This window comes from Syngnathus acus, chromosome 16 (genome assembly GCF_901709675.1).
Source record: "Syngnathus acus chromosome 16, fSynAcu1.2, whole genome shotgun sequence".
Taxonomy (NCBI): Eukaryota; Metazoa; Chordata; class Actinopteri; order Syngnathiformes; family Syngnathidae; genus Syngnathus; species Syngnathus acus.
Genome location: NC_051101.1, coordinates 4030215 through 4045212, shown reverse-complemented (window position 1 = coordinate 4045212; position 14998 = coordinate 4030215). Strand labels below are relative to the sequence as shown.

The window sequence follows — 14998 nt, the reverse complement described above, 5'->3', positions numbered from 1 at the left end:
TGCGTGAAAAGTTTTAGCTCCTTTCACGTTCTGCAGGAGCTAAAACTTTTCACGCAGGTGCGCTTAACGAGGGAATCACACAGACACTCCATTAGGTACACCGCCATTTTCAAGTGTACCTAATAACAGGCCACTTTATTAGGGAAATATCATGGTCAAAGGTCACAGGTGTCAAGCTCTAGTCCTCTGGGCCGCGTTCCAACATGTTTTCCTCGTGACCCTCGTTAAGCGCACCTGCGTGAAAAGTTTTAGCTCCTTTCACGTTCTGCAGGAGCTAAAACTTTTCACGCAGGTGCGCTTAACGAGGGAATCACACAGACACTCCATTAGGGACACCGCCATTTTCAAGTGTACCTAATAACAGGCCACTTTATTAGGGAAATATCATGGTCAAAGGTCACAGGTGTCAAGCTCTAGTCCTCTGGGCCGCGTTCCAACATGTTTTCCAAGTGACCCTCGTTAAGCGCACCTGCGTGAAAAGTTTTAGCTCCTTTCACGTTCTGCAGGAGCTAAAACTTTTCACGCAGGTGCGCTTAACGAGGGAATCACACAGACACTCCATTAGGTACACCGCCATTTTCAAGTGTACCTAATAACAGGCCACTTTATTAGGGAAATATCATGGTCAAAGCTCACAGGTGTCAAACTCTAGTCCTCGGGGCCACGTTCCAACATGTTTTCCAAGATTCCCTCGTTAAGTGCACCTGCGTGAAAAGTTTTAGCTCCTGCAGAACGTGAAAATTAACAAAATCTTTTCACGCAGGTGTGTTTAACGAGGGTAACTTGGAAAACATATTGGAACGCGGCCCCTTGAGGACTGGAGGTCAACACCCCTGGTTTAAGTGAAAAGTGCCACACCCGCCCTCACCCCCACTTTCTGATCTGTGACGTCACTCGGACACTCCATTAGGTACACTGCGATTTTCAGGTTCACCTAATAACAGGCCACTTCATTAGGGAAAAATCATGGTCAAAGGTCACAGGTGTCAAACTCCAGTCCTCGGGCTGCATTCCAACATGTTTTCCAAGATTCCCTCATTAAGTGCACCTGTGTCAAAAGTTAGGCTCCTGCAGAACGTGAAAATGAACTGATCTTTTCACTCAGGTGTGTTTAACGAGGGTAACTTGGAAAACATATTGGAACGCGGCCCCCCGAGGACTGGAGTTCAACACCCCTAGTTTAGCTGAAAGTGAAAAGTGCCACACCCGCCCTCACCCCCACTTTCTGATTGGCTGTTTGATCTCTGACATCACTCGGACACTCCATTAGGTACACCGCCATTTTCAGATGTACCTAATCACAGGCCACTTCATTAGGGAAAAATCATGGCCAAAGCTTAAGTGAAAGTGAAAAGTGCCACACCCGCCCTCACCCCCACCTCCTGATTGGCTGGTTGATCTGTGACGTCACTCGGACACTCCATTAGGTACACCACCATTTTCATGTGTACCTAATAACTATGCATTTTTTTGTACGTGTCAAGAATGTGTATTTGACTACTTGCTCTTTATTTTGGGGGACACCAACACATACTACACAACGTAAAATACATATACATATTCTCATATAATGTCAGGTTTTTATGTTTTCATGCCCAAAAAAATAAAAACAAGGAATAAAACACCAGACAAGTTTTAACATAAATGTTTATTAAAATAATAATAATAATAAAAGTAAATTTCAAACCAGCAATCTAATGTGAAATAAAGTTAGCCGTTAGCTTGGAGAAAAACTTTCAGCTTGCATATTGGGTTAAATATCTCATCAGCACAAACTGACGTCACATCATACGTGCGTAAAGAAATAGTTGAACTAGCACTTAAAACTATTAAACTTACATTGGGCGTTTATCAAGATCATTTGGTTCATAAATATAATGAAATAATAATGAAACCTAACGACAGGATTCCGCTAGATGGCGACAGAGTGATACTTTTTTGTTTCTGAGCACAAAAAGTGAATAGACTTAAATTTCAGCAAATAACAAGAGGATAAACTGTATCTCTCCTTTAGTTTATTATTATTATATTACGTGTCAGACAAGGGGAACATCCAAGACAGTCAGGATACATCTCTTGAGGAAAGAGTTCAACCCCCCTCCCAATACAGGATGACCTTTGAACTAACAAATCCTGGTGATAGAATTGTGTACCATCACCATTGTGATCATCCTCACCTCATCAGTGTCTCCATCCCTCCACCAATGTCATACTTTCTATCCCCCTGGCATGGCATGGCTGCATGCGGACGTATAATTTAGCACCAGTTTGAGTGAGAGAGGATGAAAGCAAGGCTGTGTTTTTCTAAAGAAATTAAGTGAATAAGAGGGAATGCATTAAACGTGTGCTTCTAAATTTACAAACGTGGTTGTTTAGCATAATGATACACACTATTAAGGCAGGGAAGACGTCAAACAGTACTATGGCGCCATGTAGTGGTTTTAAAATAAATTCAGAAAGTAAACGTCACAGGATTTCTTGAAAATGCTGATAAATCACCAGTGTTTTCCATTAAAAAAAATTAGGGTTAGCTACTCCCATAGTAAAAATATTTATGATAAAAAAAAAAAAGTGAATAGTTGAGTACACAATTCTGTAATCGCGCACCAGAGCACATTTTTCTGGGTTGTGTTTACCAATGACAATCATACTCGACTGCGTGCATTGAATTTGATGTCTTTATTGAGAAGTGTCATTGGCTCAACCCGACACACAAACGCGCATTCACACGTGCATTCACACACAGACACACGCAAGCATACATACAATCAATCAATCAATCAATCCCTTTCGAGTGCGCTCTATGGACGCGTGCAGTCACAGGAAGTGACATGTGCGACTCAGGTGCGAGGTGCTCGTGCTGCTTTGGCAAGGCCGTCTTTCCTGCGTGCCTTACCTTCAGTATTTAATTTTTTATTTCCTCAACAAGTGACCGCATCGCAATCCTGCCGACGCAGCGACCATTGGTCCCTCCCGTGGGTCGTTCGTCTTCACACGCCAAAGAAAGAAGTCCTTGTCCTCTGCGGGTGGCCATTTTAGGCCCGCCTGTCCGCGTGAGCCTTCGTCTCTTCCTTTGGCCGCTTTTGGGCTGCTCCTTAGCGTCTTTTGCGGGCGTCAAGCATATTAGACGGTGTTGCGCGGCGTGCCGTTGAGCGCCATGGCCTTGCCGCGCGCCGGCGAGCCCATGGGCAGCGTCCCGAGCGGGCGCTGTGCCGACACGCCCACCTCGAATACTTCGTGGATGGCCTTGCGGAAACAGTGGAAGTTGTAGTCGATCAAGCCTGACGAGAGAAAAGCGAAAGAGACAGAAAACTGGATTCAAATTGGAACATTTGGACATTGAGTTCATTTAATTGTGTTCGATTGAGAGCAGTTTAGAGCACTCAGAGGTCCGCCATTGGTCTCATTACTCAACGCGGGAGGTCTTTTACCTTTGCGCTCGAAGCTTTCTTCCCTCAGGATGCATACGAGCGCCAAGAACTTGGTGACCTCCTTCAGGTAGAGCACAGTGGTGTTGTTGAGCTTGATGATGGCCATGGACTCCTTGTCGTAAGCGCTGCCGCTGCCATCCTCTCTCAGACTGTACCGTCGTCGGGGGGGGGGGGAAAAAAAAAAAAAAAAAAAAAAAGACTATCAATATTGGATTGCTTTGAAGGCCTGACGCAAAAATCTGGCTCACCCGTAGATGCAGGAAACGTCAATGACCACGTCAATCATGTCGCAGCACAGCTCGTACGACTGCATGTCCACGGGGGAGCTGTCGGTGGCGATGTAGATCTTGCTCACCACGTCGAACAGGAAGGCCTTCTCGATCCCGGAATTCTGCAAGGCAAGGAAAACGGGAATTTCCAGCGAAGCAGCGACAAAGGGCAAGCGACATAGCAAACATGTTCTCACAGAAATGAAGATGTTGAGCAGGTTCTCCAGCGTGGGCAGCTGCGGGATGAGCTTCTGCACCACCTTGCTGAAGGCCTCAAAGATGGAGTGGTCGTAGATGCTCGTCAAGTAGAAGCTAAGCCACGGAAAAGGGGTTGACTGTTAATACGTGGCGCTAAAAGATCACTCCTGGCATCGACTTGTTTTCCATTCGAAGGAACAAGTGGTATGTCACAGAGACGTGTCAAATTACAGCACACTGTGTGACATCGTGTCAGTTTGTGCTAGCATGTTTGGGCTAGGATGTTAGCTAATACTACTCATAACGTGAAGGTGGTTGCTTTCTGTTGAATGATTCAACTCCAAACTAGTTGATGATACAAGGCATTGGTGCTTTATGGTTCTCTGATTTAGTTTACTTTGCTGCCATCTTGTGGCAGCTAGATGTCACTACAACCCCCCTTTGGGGTATAGATTGTATAGCTGTTTAGTTTTCTTTTTGAGATATAATTCCTCTTTATTTGTCTAGTAATAAAGGCGGCGTACCTGAGATGAAGCTTCTCCAGGCTGGCGTCGGCCAGGTCGTCATTGGCCCTCTGGTGAATGTCCCGCTGGGTCTCGATCTTGTGGTCGTCCGAGAGGCCGTCCACTTTGTGGATGAACACCTCGAAGTTGATCTCCGGGTTGACCCGGTACGCCCGCGACACGGTCAGGTGGAGTCGCCCCAGGGCCTCCACGTAGTCATCCTATGCATATGAGCAATCCTACACTTTCAGACATGGTCTCCGAGATGTTCCTGATGAGCACAATGCCTCGTGCTTCACCTGAGCGTCGATGACAAATATGAGGGCTCCGGTTCCCCTGAAGATCATCTCGTAGTCAAAGGTGGGGTCGAAGAAGTCCACTTGGCCCGGGAAGTCCCAGATCTGGAAGTTGACGAAGGAGCTGCTGGAGATGTCGTCCTTGTAGATTTTATTGGTGCTCTCCAGGAACAATGTCTCGTTAGGCGACATTTTGTGGAATACCACCTGGAAAATACAACAGTTGACCTTTCTTTACCTTCTGCCTCAGAATTTGAAAGCTTCACTTCAAAACCTTAAGGCAAGAGTGCAGGGCAAACAATATTAAGTGAGCCCCACAATCAGCACTGTCATCTCACATCCAGAAGAACAAAACAAAACAAAATGTTGGCAGCGCTGCGTGAGCTCTTCAAGTCACAGGGGCGGTGAAGCAGCAAAAAGCCACATCACATGTTTGCTGGACCTACTCAAAGCTGATTAGCGCAAAGAAATTGCGTGCCCACCACTGTACGAGTGCTAAATTTGACCACCAATATGAAAATTCAACAAGCCACTTTCATTTGTTATTCAAAGACACTTCAGTCAAGTCACGAATGCGACAGATAAAGGCCATTAAAAAATAAAAAATTCAAACACAATTCCTGGAATAGTGGCAGTGGCCCAATTATTTAGTGGGTGGGATTTAAAAACATTGTCCTAACTAAACTACAACCTTTCTTCAAAATAGCAGATGTGCATCAAACAAGCGATAAGGGAAATTAGCACATCGCCTAAAGAGTAAGACTCAGCTCTTTTGGAGATTTGTTGCCACAATAAATTGCCAGGTACCTCTGCTTTAATAATATCCAGTTACATTTAACTTTCAAGTAAATTTGCATTTTATCATTGAAGGTTTTTTTTTTCAAACTATTAGGGAATTTTTTTAATGATAGTGTATTTTAGCACTTTTAAAGTTCAAACTATGCAGCGTGTTAGAATGGCTTACAATAACGAGCTTGTTTCTGATGAACCCTTGTGCCTACTACACTACTGTACTGTATTTTAATGTCGCTCATGGTGGCAACACTTGAAAAGCAAATTAGTATTTTGTCAAAACTACCTGAAGCACTAGCTTACAGGAAAGGGGAGGTGGTTGTTTTGCTGTGGCCCGCGGGGACACTGTTGGATACCATTTAAAAAGTCACAGGACGTTATGTCCACATAATCAGGGAGATGCATTAGGAGTCTCTGGAAGACTAGTTAATAATTCACAGGCTCACTTTCGACTAGGAGACAATTATTTAGCTTAGCATTTGTGGCTAGCTGCTAATACTTGTACTTTAGTTACTGCATGTGATACTTGTAGCTCCATGTTATCACGAAGCTAGCTGTCGGCTAACACACCTTCTGTATGGATGACTTGCCACTTCTCCTCAGCCCCATGAGCAGGATTCTCGGCTTGCTGTCGGACGGCGCCGGGCTGTCCTCGATGTCCGCCTCTTCGTCCCCGTAGCCGAAGTCTTTGGGGAACGAGTCGGCCACCCCGTAGCTACCCGCAAGCTGCTCCACCTCGTATTGGATCGACATTTTGGGCCAAAAGCGACGGTCGCCTTATCCCTCGGGTGGTATCCCACTGATATCACCCCCTCCGCCTCTTCCTCCCGGGCCACGCGCCAACCTTCACTTGTCGACCACCACGCCCGTGATTTTACCCACGGGATTCACCTCGTGTAGCCGCAAAAAAGTGCGACTACTGTGCCGTTAATGCTCCATTTGACTGACGTACAAACTGCTCGGACCAACACGTTTCCTTCGGATTTCCTCGCTCTTGAAAAAAATAATGCATTTCATCCCGCCCTTCTTAATTCTGATTGGATGATCGACCGCGGATTCGAAATGCGATTGGTCCAGAGTACTTGTCATTTCAAGAAGTACTCGTCGCTGTCACCTGACTTGTTTCGTGACCTGGCAAGCAAACCTCAAAAGTATTCTTCCACACTTGTCATTTTCTTACCTTGAAGAATATTCATCATTTCATCATTATTTAATAACATGGAACAATTATGTTCTGATACAAAACAGACCCTAAAATAGTAGGCAATGTTGAGTGGCATCGACAGATGACAACACGCGAGACGTTCCATGACTCTCAACAATATCGGAAATAATAACTTTTTTTTTACCAGCAAAGAAAAAGCTGAGTAAATTCACAATATAAAATACAATGCAATACAAAATATTCTCAAATTTAAAACATTTGGCAGCACATATGGTGTTTCTATGACCAGCATAAAACGTCAGTCCCAGACGTTAAGCATTGTGTTGACATTGTTCGTTTTATAACCACATAATCATAAAGACTTAAAACAATGCACGCCGCCGTCATTTATACTGATGATAAAGCAAATTAGTGTGACGACACAACAGCGTTTCAAAGTGAGAATCAAGTCGAACATCAGGGACGTCCTGAACACGACACTACAAGAATTTAAAAACATAGGTAGGATTATACTTAGATGTTTTTGTCACCATAATAATATATAGAAAAATACACCACAAACAAACAAAAAAAGAAATCAAATTAGGAAATTGAAATAATATTTTCTTTTTTAATTCTATTTCCGGTGTGTGTCGGAGGTTGTCGTCGCTGACTCCAAACCAGCGTTAAACTGCGGCGAAGAGCTTCGTTACCAAGCGAGACAAAACCAAAACAACAAAGACACCGTATTTGTGTTTATAGCGTTCGACAATCTTTTTGTCAACATGTCGCATTATAAGGTAAGTTTAATTTGTTTTATTCAAACAGTTGTCAAGGACTTATTTTTCATAAGTACGCTCGCATCGTACGGGTTAATGTTTGCAATTAAGAGTTTGTCGCGCACCTGCACTTGTTGCAAAAATGTCATTACGTTCGTTTGACCGCAAAAAGACACGAACATTTGTTAATTTATGTGATATTTCAATTTTGTCAAGAGCGCCAAAGTTATGGGGGAACGCGCGTCTGTTTCGTTTTCGCTGAAATGTATGCATTCAATTATTTCTGCAGGCTCCAGACCACAAGAGAGAGCAATTTCGGAGGTACTTGGAGAAAGCTGGTGTTGTTGACAGTTTGACCAGTGGTAAGATAACTATAATTGATAACACAAAATTAATTGACAGTACATTATTTTAATGGCTTTGGAAAAATAAAAAACATGATTCAATACAACTGTACAAGTAGTCATTACTGGCCAATATGTATAATGAAGGAAATCAACAGCCACTATGAGGAATGGTGCATATGTTGTCCACATTTTAATTAACACGTTTGTGTCTCTATTTCAGTTTTAGTAGCGCTGTATGAGCAACCAGAAAAGCCTACCAACGCTCTGGAGTATCCTCATTGCTCAAATAAATTAAATATCCTTGTTCAGAATAAAGTTAGATGCCTTAAACCCAAACTGTCCAGATTTGTCAAGCAGCATCTTGGCACACCCGGCCTTACAGAATCTGACACGGAGGCTCTGCAGCAGGAAGTGGTGGACCTGAGGCAAAGGTGTGCCCGTCTGGAGGAAGAGAACCTCGACCTCAAAGCCAGAGTGAGTGTCACCATTTGCCCGGTCTTCCAGTTTTTTTTTCCCACTCCTTTCAAAAATAAAAAATAAAAAGTGAGTGATACATTCCATAGTTTTACATTGTATTTTCTAGTAGTTAACCTAATGTCCCCTTCCTCTAGCTTGAACACCACGAGCCACCGCCCGAAGAGCCTGCTGTTGCGGAATAGACTTCCGCTCAACTCCAGGGATGTTTGACTGCTTTAAGTTTTGATGTTTTGTTTAGTTAGTGTCACTTTAAAAAAAAAAGTGCCTTTTTCTATCACCACACAAGTCATCTAAAATTCACATTATGAAGAGGACAGCTTAGAAACATTTACTGACACGTAACCATACCTACAGCTTTTATGTTCATAATTGCTGCTCAGATGTATATTGAGGTTGTAACGTCACATCTTCACTTAGTCTTGTCACGTTAAACTGATTGTAATTGTGTAGAAATCAATCAAAACACTGCAGAGGAAACATCAAAACGAAAGCCATTTCAGTACGATACTTGTACGATGTCTAGACACAGTAAGTCCGTATATTTTTGTTGTGTTTGATTTAAATGCACACATTAGTAGCAGGTGAGTTTTGTCACGTTTGAGTTTATTTAAATGATTAAAAATATTTTGCAAATGCTACCCAGTGGTTTACAGTTTCTTATTTAAAAGAATAAAACAAATTTCTAGAACACTATTGAGGGTTACTGGACTAACCTTGCAACTTCAGGTTGAAGTCACGAAGTATCCACGAATTGCCCCGCCCTGGCGGAACTGAGCTCCGCCATAGCCAAGGTGCTTTCTTGCTGCCTCTCTGTGACAAGAATGATGTCCCTCCTCACGACCTTGGAGGCCAGGTTTAGGATCTCCAGGATGTTGAGGATGAGGGACAGCGCGGCCATGAACTGCATAAAGACCATGAAGATGCTCTTCTCCGTAGGCTTGGACACAAAGCAGTCGATGGTGTCTGGACAAGGGTAACACTGACATTTGAACAGCGGGTACAGCCGCACGCCATACAGGAGATACTGCCCGGCCATGAAGCCCACCTCTACGGCGGAGCGTGTGAGCACATGGGCCACGTAGGTGCGCAGCAGCGTCCCCCTGAGGGGTGCCTTGTTACACCTCCCACGCTCGAGCCGCTTCAGCGCCAGCTCAATTCGCTGCTTGGATTCATCCGACTCCGCTTCCTCCAGCCGTCTCCTGAGCGAGACCTTCCTAAGATGCCGCGCTTTTTTCAGAGCCCGAAGCCTGTAGAGAGCATGACTGGCGTAGACCAGTGAGGGGGACGCCACGGAGACTACCTGCAGCACCCAGAAACGCACGAGTGACACGGGAAAGGCCAGGTCGTAGCAGGCGTTGCGGCAGCCCGGCTGCTGCGTGTTGCACGCAAAGTGGTCCTGCTCGTCAGTCCAGACGTCCTCGGCCGCCACGCCCAGCACCAACATTCGAAACACGAGCAGCAGCGTCAGCCACATTTTTCCCACCATTGTGGAGTGCGCGTGTAGCTCCTCCAAGATGCCACCCAGAACGTTCCAGTCGTCCATCTTGCCATTGTGACTGTAAAAGTACAAGATGGGAGAATCTGAATTCTGCAACTGGCAAAACATTCATACAAATTAAGTAAAATTCAAAAAGCTTAAATAATCATTTCAAAACAATGTTGAGGATTATACAGTATATACAGTTTATACAGTAAGCTTATTTTGATAGTTGTTAAAGTTAGAAGTTAAGAGTAGTTATAGTTAAGACATGTTAGAAAGGTAAAATGAGTAAACAAATTAAGTCAATTCATGTTTTCATGTACAAGAAAATAATGCAACCACATTCATGGTCCATTTCGCTTCAACTTAACAAAAAAAAAAACTCAAATTTCGCACATTTGTAATGTTGTAATAATAAGTTGTTTACCTTCCGGCGTGGACAGATTGCCGATGGTGACTCAAATCTCCGTGGGTCATGCGGTCTTCCCCGCAAAAAAACAGTGCAGCAAAACAAAAGTGAACTAACAAATGGGTTGGGATCACCTCGCCTTCTGAGCGATCCCCATCGTTCATCGCGCTAATGCGGTACAAAGCTGTTGTTCAGGGAAGCGCGGCAACAACATCAATTCCACAGGAAGTCCGCGAAATGTGCATTTAGGTCACGGCTTTATCGACGTCAATCTCTGCAGGGAGGGATTGTTTGGAAACATCAAATATTGATCATCACACCAAAGCGCGTCTGCTTAAGACGTACATGTACATGCCAAGTTGGCGACCATGTACGATCACACACCTATTGAGCAAACACATGTAAATAACATGACTTAACACTGAATGGGCATGTGTCATAGGAGGAAAAAGTGAGACTGCGGGCATCCTCGTCAATACATTACTGTCCACACAGGCCTGGTTCAATCTATAGCGCATTGTTATGTTAATAGGATCAATGGTGTTTCAAAGGCCACTAAAACCTGCGAAGACCACTTCTTCTTTTACACGCTACTATCACAACACTGAATGAGCGTTAATAAGTCAACATTAAGCTTTTCAAGTTGCTTTTATATTTACTTTTAGCTACTAAGTGGTTAATACTAAAACTAAACTAAAAAACTAAACTAAACTAAAATAGTCATAACAACATAGACAAACTGAAAACGGACATGTTTTTAATATGACATGCATTAAATGACAATAAAATACAATGTAAAAACTTTGCAGAACTATAGGCGAAAACTGAAACTAACAAATATTGAATGGCTATGCTAGGACGGTGCAGGCGAAATAAAAATGTTGAAGATCACGGCAAAGAGGAAGAAGACCAGGTAGGCCACGATACACATCCAGAAGCGAGGGTCCTTCAGCAGCTTCTTGTTGTAATCGCTAAAGAACACGTAGCCCACAGTCATGCCCGCAACGATGCCCGCAAAATGAGCCACGAACGACACCTGGCCATCACAGGAAATTCTGGGTTAAACTTCTCTTACGCGCCTTTTACAAGAAATCATTGAAGCATTAGTTAGTTACCTACTTAGTAGCCTAGTTACCGGTTAGAACAGTTGTTGTTTCTGGGATAGCTACCTAGTTAGTTGGTTACTAGTTTATTTTTAGTCAGATAGTGGACAGGCATGTTATTAGTAGATAGGTTGGTTCGTTACTGAGTCAGCAAGTTACTTTACTTTAAGTAAAGTTTGCTATTTTTGTGGCAGGGTTTGAAGCTACAAGAAGCAAGAAGCAAGTTATAACACGATCGGCTGATGGACTACGAGAAAAAGCAAATGAAGCACCTCCTGATCTTATGTGGCACGCTGGAGGCAAGCAAGTTGGATTTCTAGCGAGGACACAGCAAGCAGGCGCACGTACCTTCATACCTCCCTCGTCGCCGGCAAATCTTCTGTAGAAGGCGAAGCCAAAGTCCACGCCCACTGCAACATATAGCATACATCTCAATAGTTGAATAGAATTTTTTTTTGAAAAAGTGTCAATTAAAATAAAAGATGTCTGCCTACCAATCAGCACGATGACAAGGATGCGAAACACACCGAGCAGCGGGATCATCTCTCGGAAATTCTGCAACACGAAAAGTAAAAAAATTTATTATATACAATTTGACTCCTGAAAATGATTTTTTAAATATTATTTGTCTTATATTGCAACTTTACAACTAGTTTTTTTCTTGAATTATTACAAACTCAGTCTGAGAAAATTAAACCTTATTTCATCACAATAACGTATTAGGGTACAATTACAACTTTCTTTGTTCAATTTTTGTCTCTTCCTGTAATGTCAAAATAAATCACAATTGTAACTTCATTTTTTAACAATTGCGATTTGTTTTTGCTTAACAAAATTATTACTTTGTGCTTGTAAACAATTACAACGGTATCATGTAGTACATAAGGAGCCTCACCACCACAGCATTCATAAAGTAGCCTCCAATGAGGGCGTAGACCCCCCCGGAAGCCCCCACCAGGGCACTGAGAGGATCAAAGATGGAGCTCGCCAGTGAGCCTGGATGTAAGACAATGCAAACGTGTTAAAAATGATCTTTGAACGTTCCCGTCGAGAGCGCTCCTCACCTGCCAAGACTCCGGCCATGTAAACCATTCCCACTTCAAAGCCTTTGTGGACCAGCTCCAAGGGGATGCCCAGCAGCAGTTGCATGAACAAGTTGCCCACGATGTGCTCCACACTTGATGGAATTCAGGCACCGTTAGTAGTTTGAACTAACTTTTCCTTATCCTAAAGCTATGTGAGGCATTTTAGTGCAGTTGAGGTGGTCGAATGTGAGACTTCAAAGCTAAAGCAGCTTGTAATGCGATCATGAAAACATGTGGCGTTTGTTTTCTTTGTCTTTCCCACGGACGTTAGGCCGCACTCACCCAGCGTGGACAAACATGTAGGAGAGAAAGCGCCACGCTTCCTGCCTGTACTCGGCCCGGTAGGTGAGGCGGCTGTTCCAGATGCCTTCATCCAAAGTCACCCACTGCTTCTGAGGCTTCCACACGGCGTAGTAGATGAACATGCACAGCTGGAGACAAAATGCGTTAAATTCACTGTGACCATTATTTTTATTATGGATTTGTTTATTTTGAGGGGTTGGGGTTTATCACTGCTACTTCCTGCACTGACTAACATCTGCAATAATCATTAAAAATCCGACTATACCAGAGTCTGACACTTTTTGGATTAATCCTTTATTCTTTAGATTTTATTTTTGTCTATAACTTTGTTTCACGTCAAATTATTTTCACTCCTTCATTCATTTTCTCCAATAGCCTATTCATTATTAAATTTCTTTGTGCATTCTCCTCTTCAGATTATGACTTCCCCATAAATGACCACCCTTACTCATTACTCCCGTAATTCTGACTTTTTTGTCATACTTAGTTTTTAGCTTGAACACGAATTGATTGGTGCCTTCAACTGGGTGTTGCCACAGTATGATGTCACGAGATTTATATTTAAAGCGTTCACCATCCCGCAAAAGATTTACGCATTGCAAGTCTTTCAAGTGGACATGTTTTTTTGGGATGTTCCTATTCTCCTTTGAGCTCATGTGATGAATCATGAACCACAAAAAAGGAAGGAAGTGATGCTTGAAGTCCAAAATGTTTATTCAAGATGACCCAAGCGGATGTCATACCTCTACAACACTGATGATGATGATGAAGATGGGCGGTGGGCAGCAGTTGGCCCTCTGCAGGTAGGTGCTGCGGGAGTCTTCTGGAAGCATCCACCTAGAGATGCTCTGCTGGAACTTCTCGCAGTATCCCAACTTCCGCCTCCCGTCTGGGAGATCATCTCTGGCCTGGGAGTCCTGTTTCTGCTCTTCCCGCTCCACGGGGAACGGCTCCTGTTGCTCCAGGTCCACATCGCCCATCGCCACTGCTGCGGCGGAAAAACATACGTGACACACAACCAATCTGACATTGCACAAAATTATTTATTTATATTTTCAACTGTATGTGCAGTTGATATAAATGGTGATAATTGAATTCGTTTATTTTTTTAAATATAAAAAGTGGGCCTTGGCTAAATAAACTCTTGGAAACACTGGTTTAAACTCAGGGAGTGTACCTAATCAAATGTCCAGTTAAATGTCATTGCGCTCCCTCCTCAAGGCAGATCAAGCATGCACGGAACTAACTGGTTTCCCCCCCCCCCCCCACACACACAGATCATGCCGCTCATCTTTGCGTTATTAAGCCAACAACAAACACGATCACAACTCTAAATATATTAAGCGGCAGAAAGGAGCGTAATTTAAGTATGCAAACTCACTTCAAACTTGACCGGGAGGCGAGCCAAAAACACTGTCGACCCGGTGCTTGGTTAGGATCGATGAGGGGCAGCTCGTCCGTTGTTTAGTTTCGGCAGTTTTTAGATTTGTTTCATTTGTGTGCAGCCTCTGTTGCTAGCCGGCGTCGTCGTCTCTCGTCTCGAATGAAAACTGGAAGAGGAGGAGGGGAGAAAAATGGCTTGAAGATAATTATAGTCCCCTGAGCTTTTTCCCCTTCCTTCTTCCCAGCGACTAAACAAACAAAGACGCACGTAATTCGGAATATTTGACCGTCTTACTGCAGAGTTCCGAGTTGTCCAAGAGGAGGAGGAGGAGGAGGGCGGCTAGCTTACCTGCTTACCTGTCAGCTTCTGTTAGCTACCTGAGTCTACCTACCTGTTAGCTCCCGCCTCTCCCTGCATGCCACGCCCGTAAACTAGAACGAGACGGCTAAGCTTGATTTGCCCTAACATTCATAACAAATTTAAAAAATATAAGCAGTAAATGATTAAGGCCACCGGTACTGGGGTCATGTGAATCCAGCCTGATTTTTATGGACGTAGTACAGTCTATTCAGCACAAGTGAGGTGTTATTACGTTAGTATACCACACAGAGGCGCTCAAGTCCGTATAATGTCACACTCCTGTTTAAAGCAAATATTATACTGTATTTTTGAGTAAACTACTGGACTCTCATCAGAAACCGTACTTAACTTGAAAAGTAATAATGAACGTACTGTTTTAATAAAAGTTTGGAATTTTGAATCATTCACTCTGTACTCAACTGCATTCCATCCATCCATCCATCCATTTTCTGTACCGCTTGTCCCCACGGGGGCCACGGGCGTGCTTGAACCTATCCCAGCAGTCATCGGGCAATAGGCGGGGGACACCCTGAACCGGATGCCAGCGAATCGCAGGGCACACAGAAGAACAACCAACCGCACTCGCACCTAGGGGCAATTTGGAGTGCACAATCGGCCTACCAAGCACGTTGTTGGGA

At 43.7% G+C, this 14998-nt stretch overlaps 4 protein-coding genes across 11 annotated transcripts; 1 reads left to right on the top strand and 3 right to left on the bottom strand.

Moving 5' to 3' along the window:
- Window positions 1-2660: 2660 nt before the first annotated feature.
- rragca (Ras-related GTP binding Ca) lies at window positions 2661-6501 on the bottom strand. The gene is made up of 7 exons (XM_037273646.1): window positions 6060-6501; window positions 4701-4904; window positions 4423-4622; window positions 3898-4012; window positions 3680-3822; window positions 3432-3580; window positions 2661-3281 (listed from the first exon to the last, which is right to left on the bottom strand). The coding sequence occupies exons 1-7, from the start codon at window positions 6240-6242 to the stop codon at window positions 3124-3126; spliced, it is 1152 nt and encodes a 383-aa protein (XP_037129541.1). The 5' UTR covers window positions 6243-6501; the 3' UTR covers window positions 2661-3123.
- Window positions 6502-7263: 762 nt separating this feature from the next.
- On the top strand, window positions 7264-8497 carry LOC119135781 (c-Myc-binding protein-like). Of its 2 annotated transcripts, XM_037273657.1 has the most exons (5): window positions 7270-7433; window positions 7702-7774; window positions 7980-8028; window positions 8104-8233; window positions 8371-8497. In XM_037273657.1, the coding sequence occupies exons 1-5, from the start codon at window positions 7419-7421 to the stop codon at window positions 8416-8418; spliced, it is 315 nt and encodes a 104-aa protein (XP_037129552.1). In that variant the 5' UTR covers window positions 7270-7418; the 3' UTR covers window positions 8419-8497. The 2 variants fall into 2 exon arrangements, with proteins under 2 accessions (XP_037129551.1, XP_037129552.1); XM_037273656.1 differs by having other exon boundaries at window positions 7264-7433; window positions 7980-8233.
- On the bottom strand, window positions 8474-10746 carry gja9a (gap junction protein alpha 9a). Its single transcript, XM_037273647.1, has 2 exons — window positions 10144-10746; window positions 8474-9792 (listed from the first exon to the last, which is right to left on the bottom strand). The coding sequence occupies exons 1-2, from the start codon at window positions 10287-10289 to the stop codon at window positions 8970-8972; spliced, it is 969 nt and encodes a 322-aa protein (XP_037129542.1). The 5' UTR covers window positions 10290-10746; the 3' UTR covers window positions 8474-8969.
- Window positions 10747-10865: 119 nt separating this feature from the next.
- On the bottom strand, window positions 10866-14566 carry rhbdl2 (rhomboid, veinlet-like 2 (Drosophila)). Of its 7 annotated transcripts, none has more exons than XM_037273649.1 (9): window positions 14392-14566; window positions 13998-14166; window positions 13360-13601; window positions 12596-12744; window positions 12293-12405; window positions 12124-12224; window positions 11723-11783; window positions 11577-11638; window positions 10866-11161 (listed from the first exon to the last, which is right to left on the bottom strand). In XM_037273649.1, coding segments are annotated over exons 2-9 (912 nt in total). In that variant the 5' UTR covers window positions 13999-14166; window positions 14392-14566; the 3' UTR covers window positions 10866-10978. The 7 variants fall into 7 exon arrangements, with proteins under 7 accessions (XP_037129544.1, XP_037129543.1, XP_037129549.1 ...); XM_037273648.1 differs by lacking the exon at window positions 14392-14566 and adding an exon at window positions 14268-14387; XM_037273654.1 differs by lacking the exon at window positions 14392-14566 and adding an exon at window positions 14349-14387 and having other exon boundaries at window positions 13360-13604.
- Window positions 14567-14998: the final 432 nt, after the last annotated feature.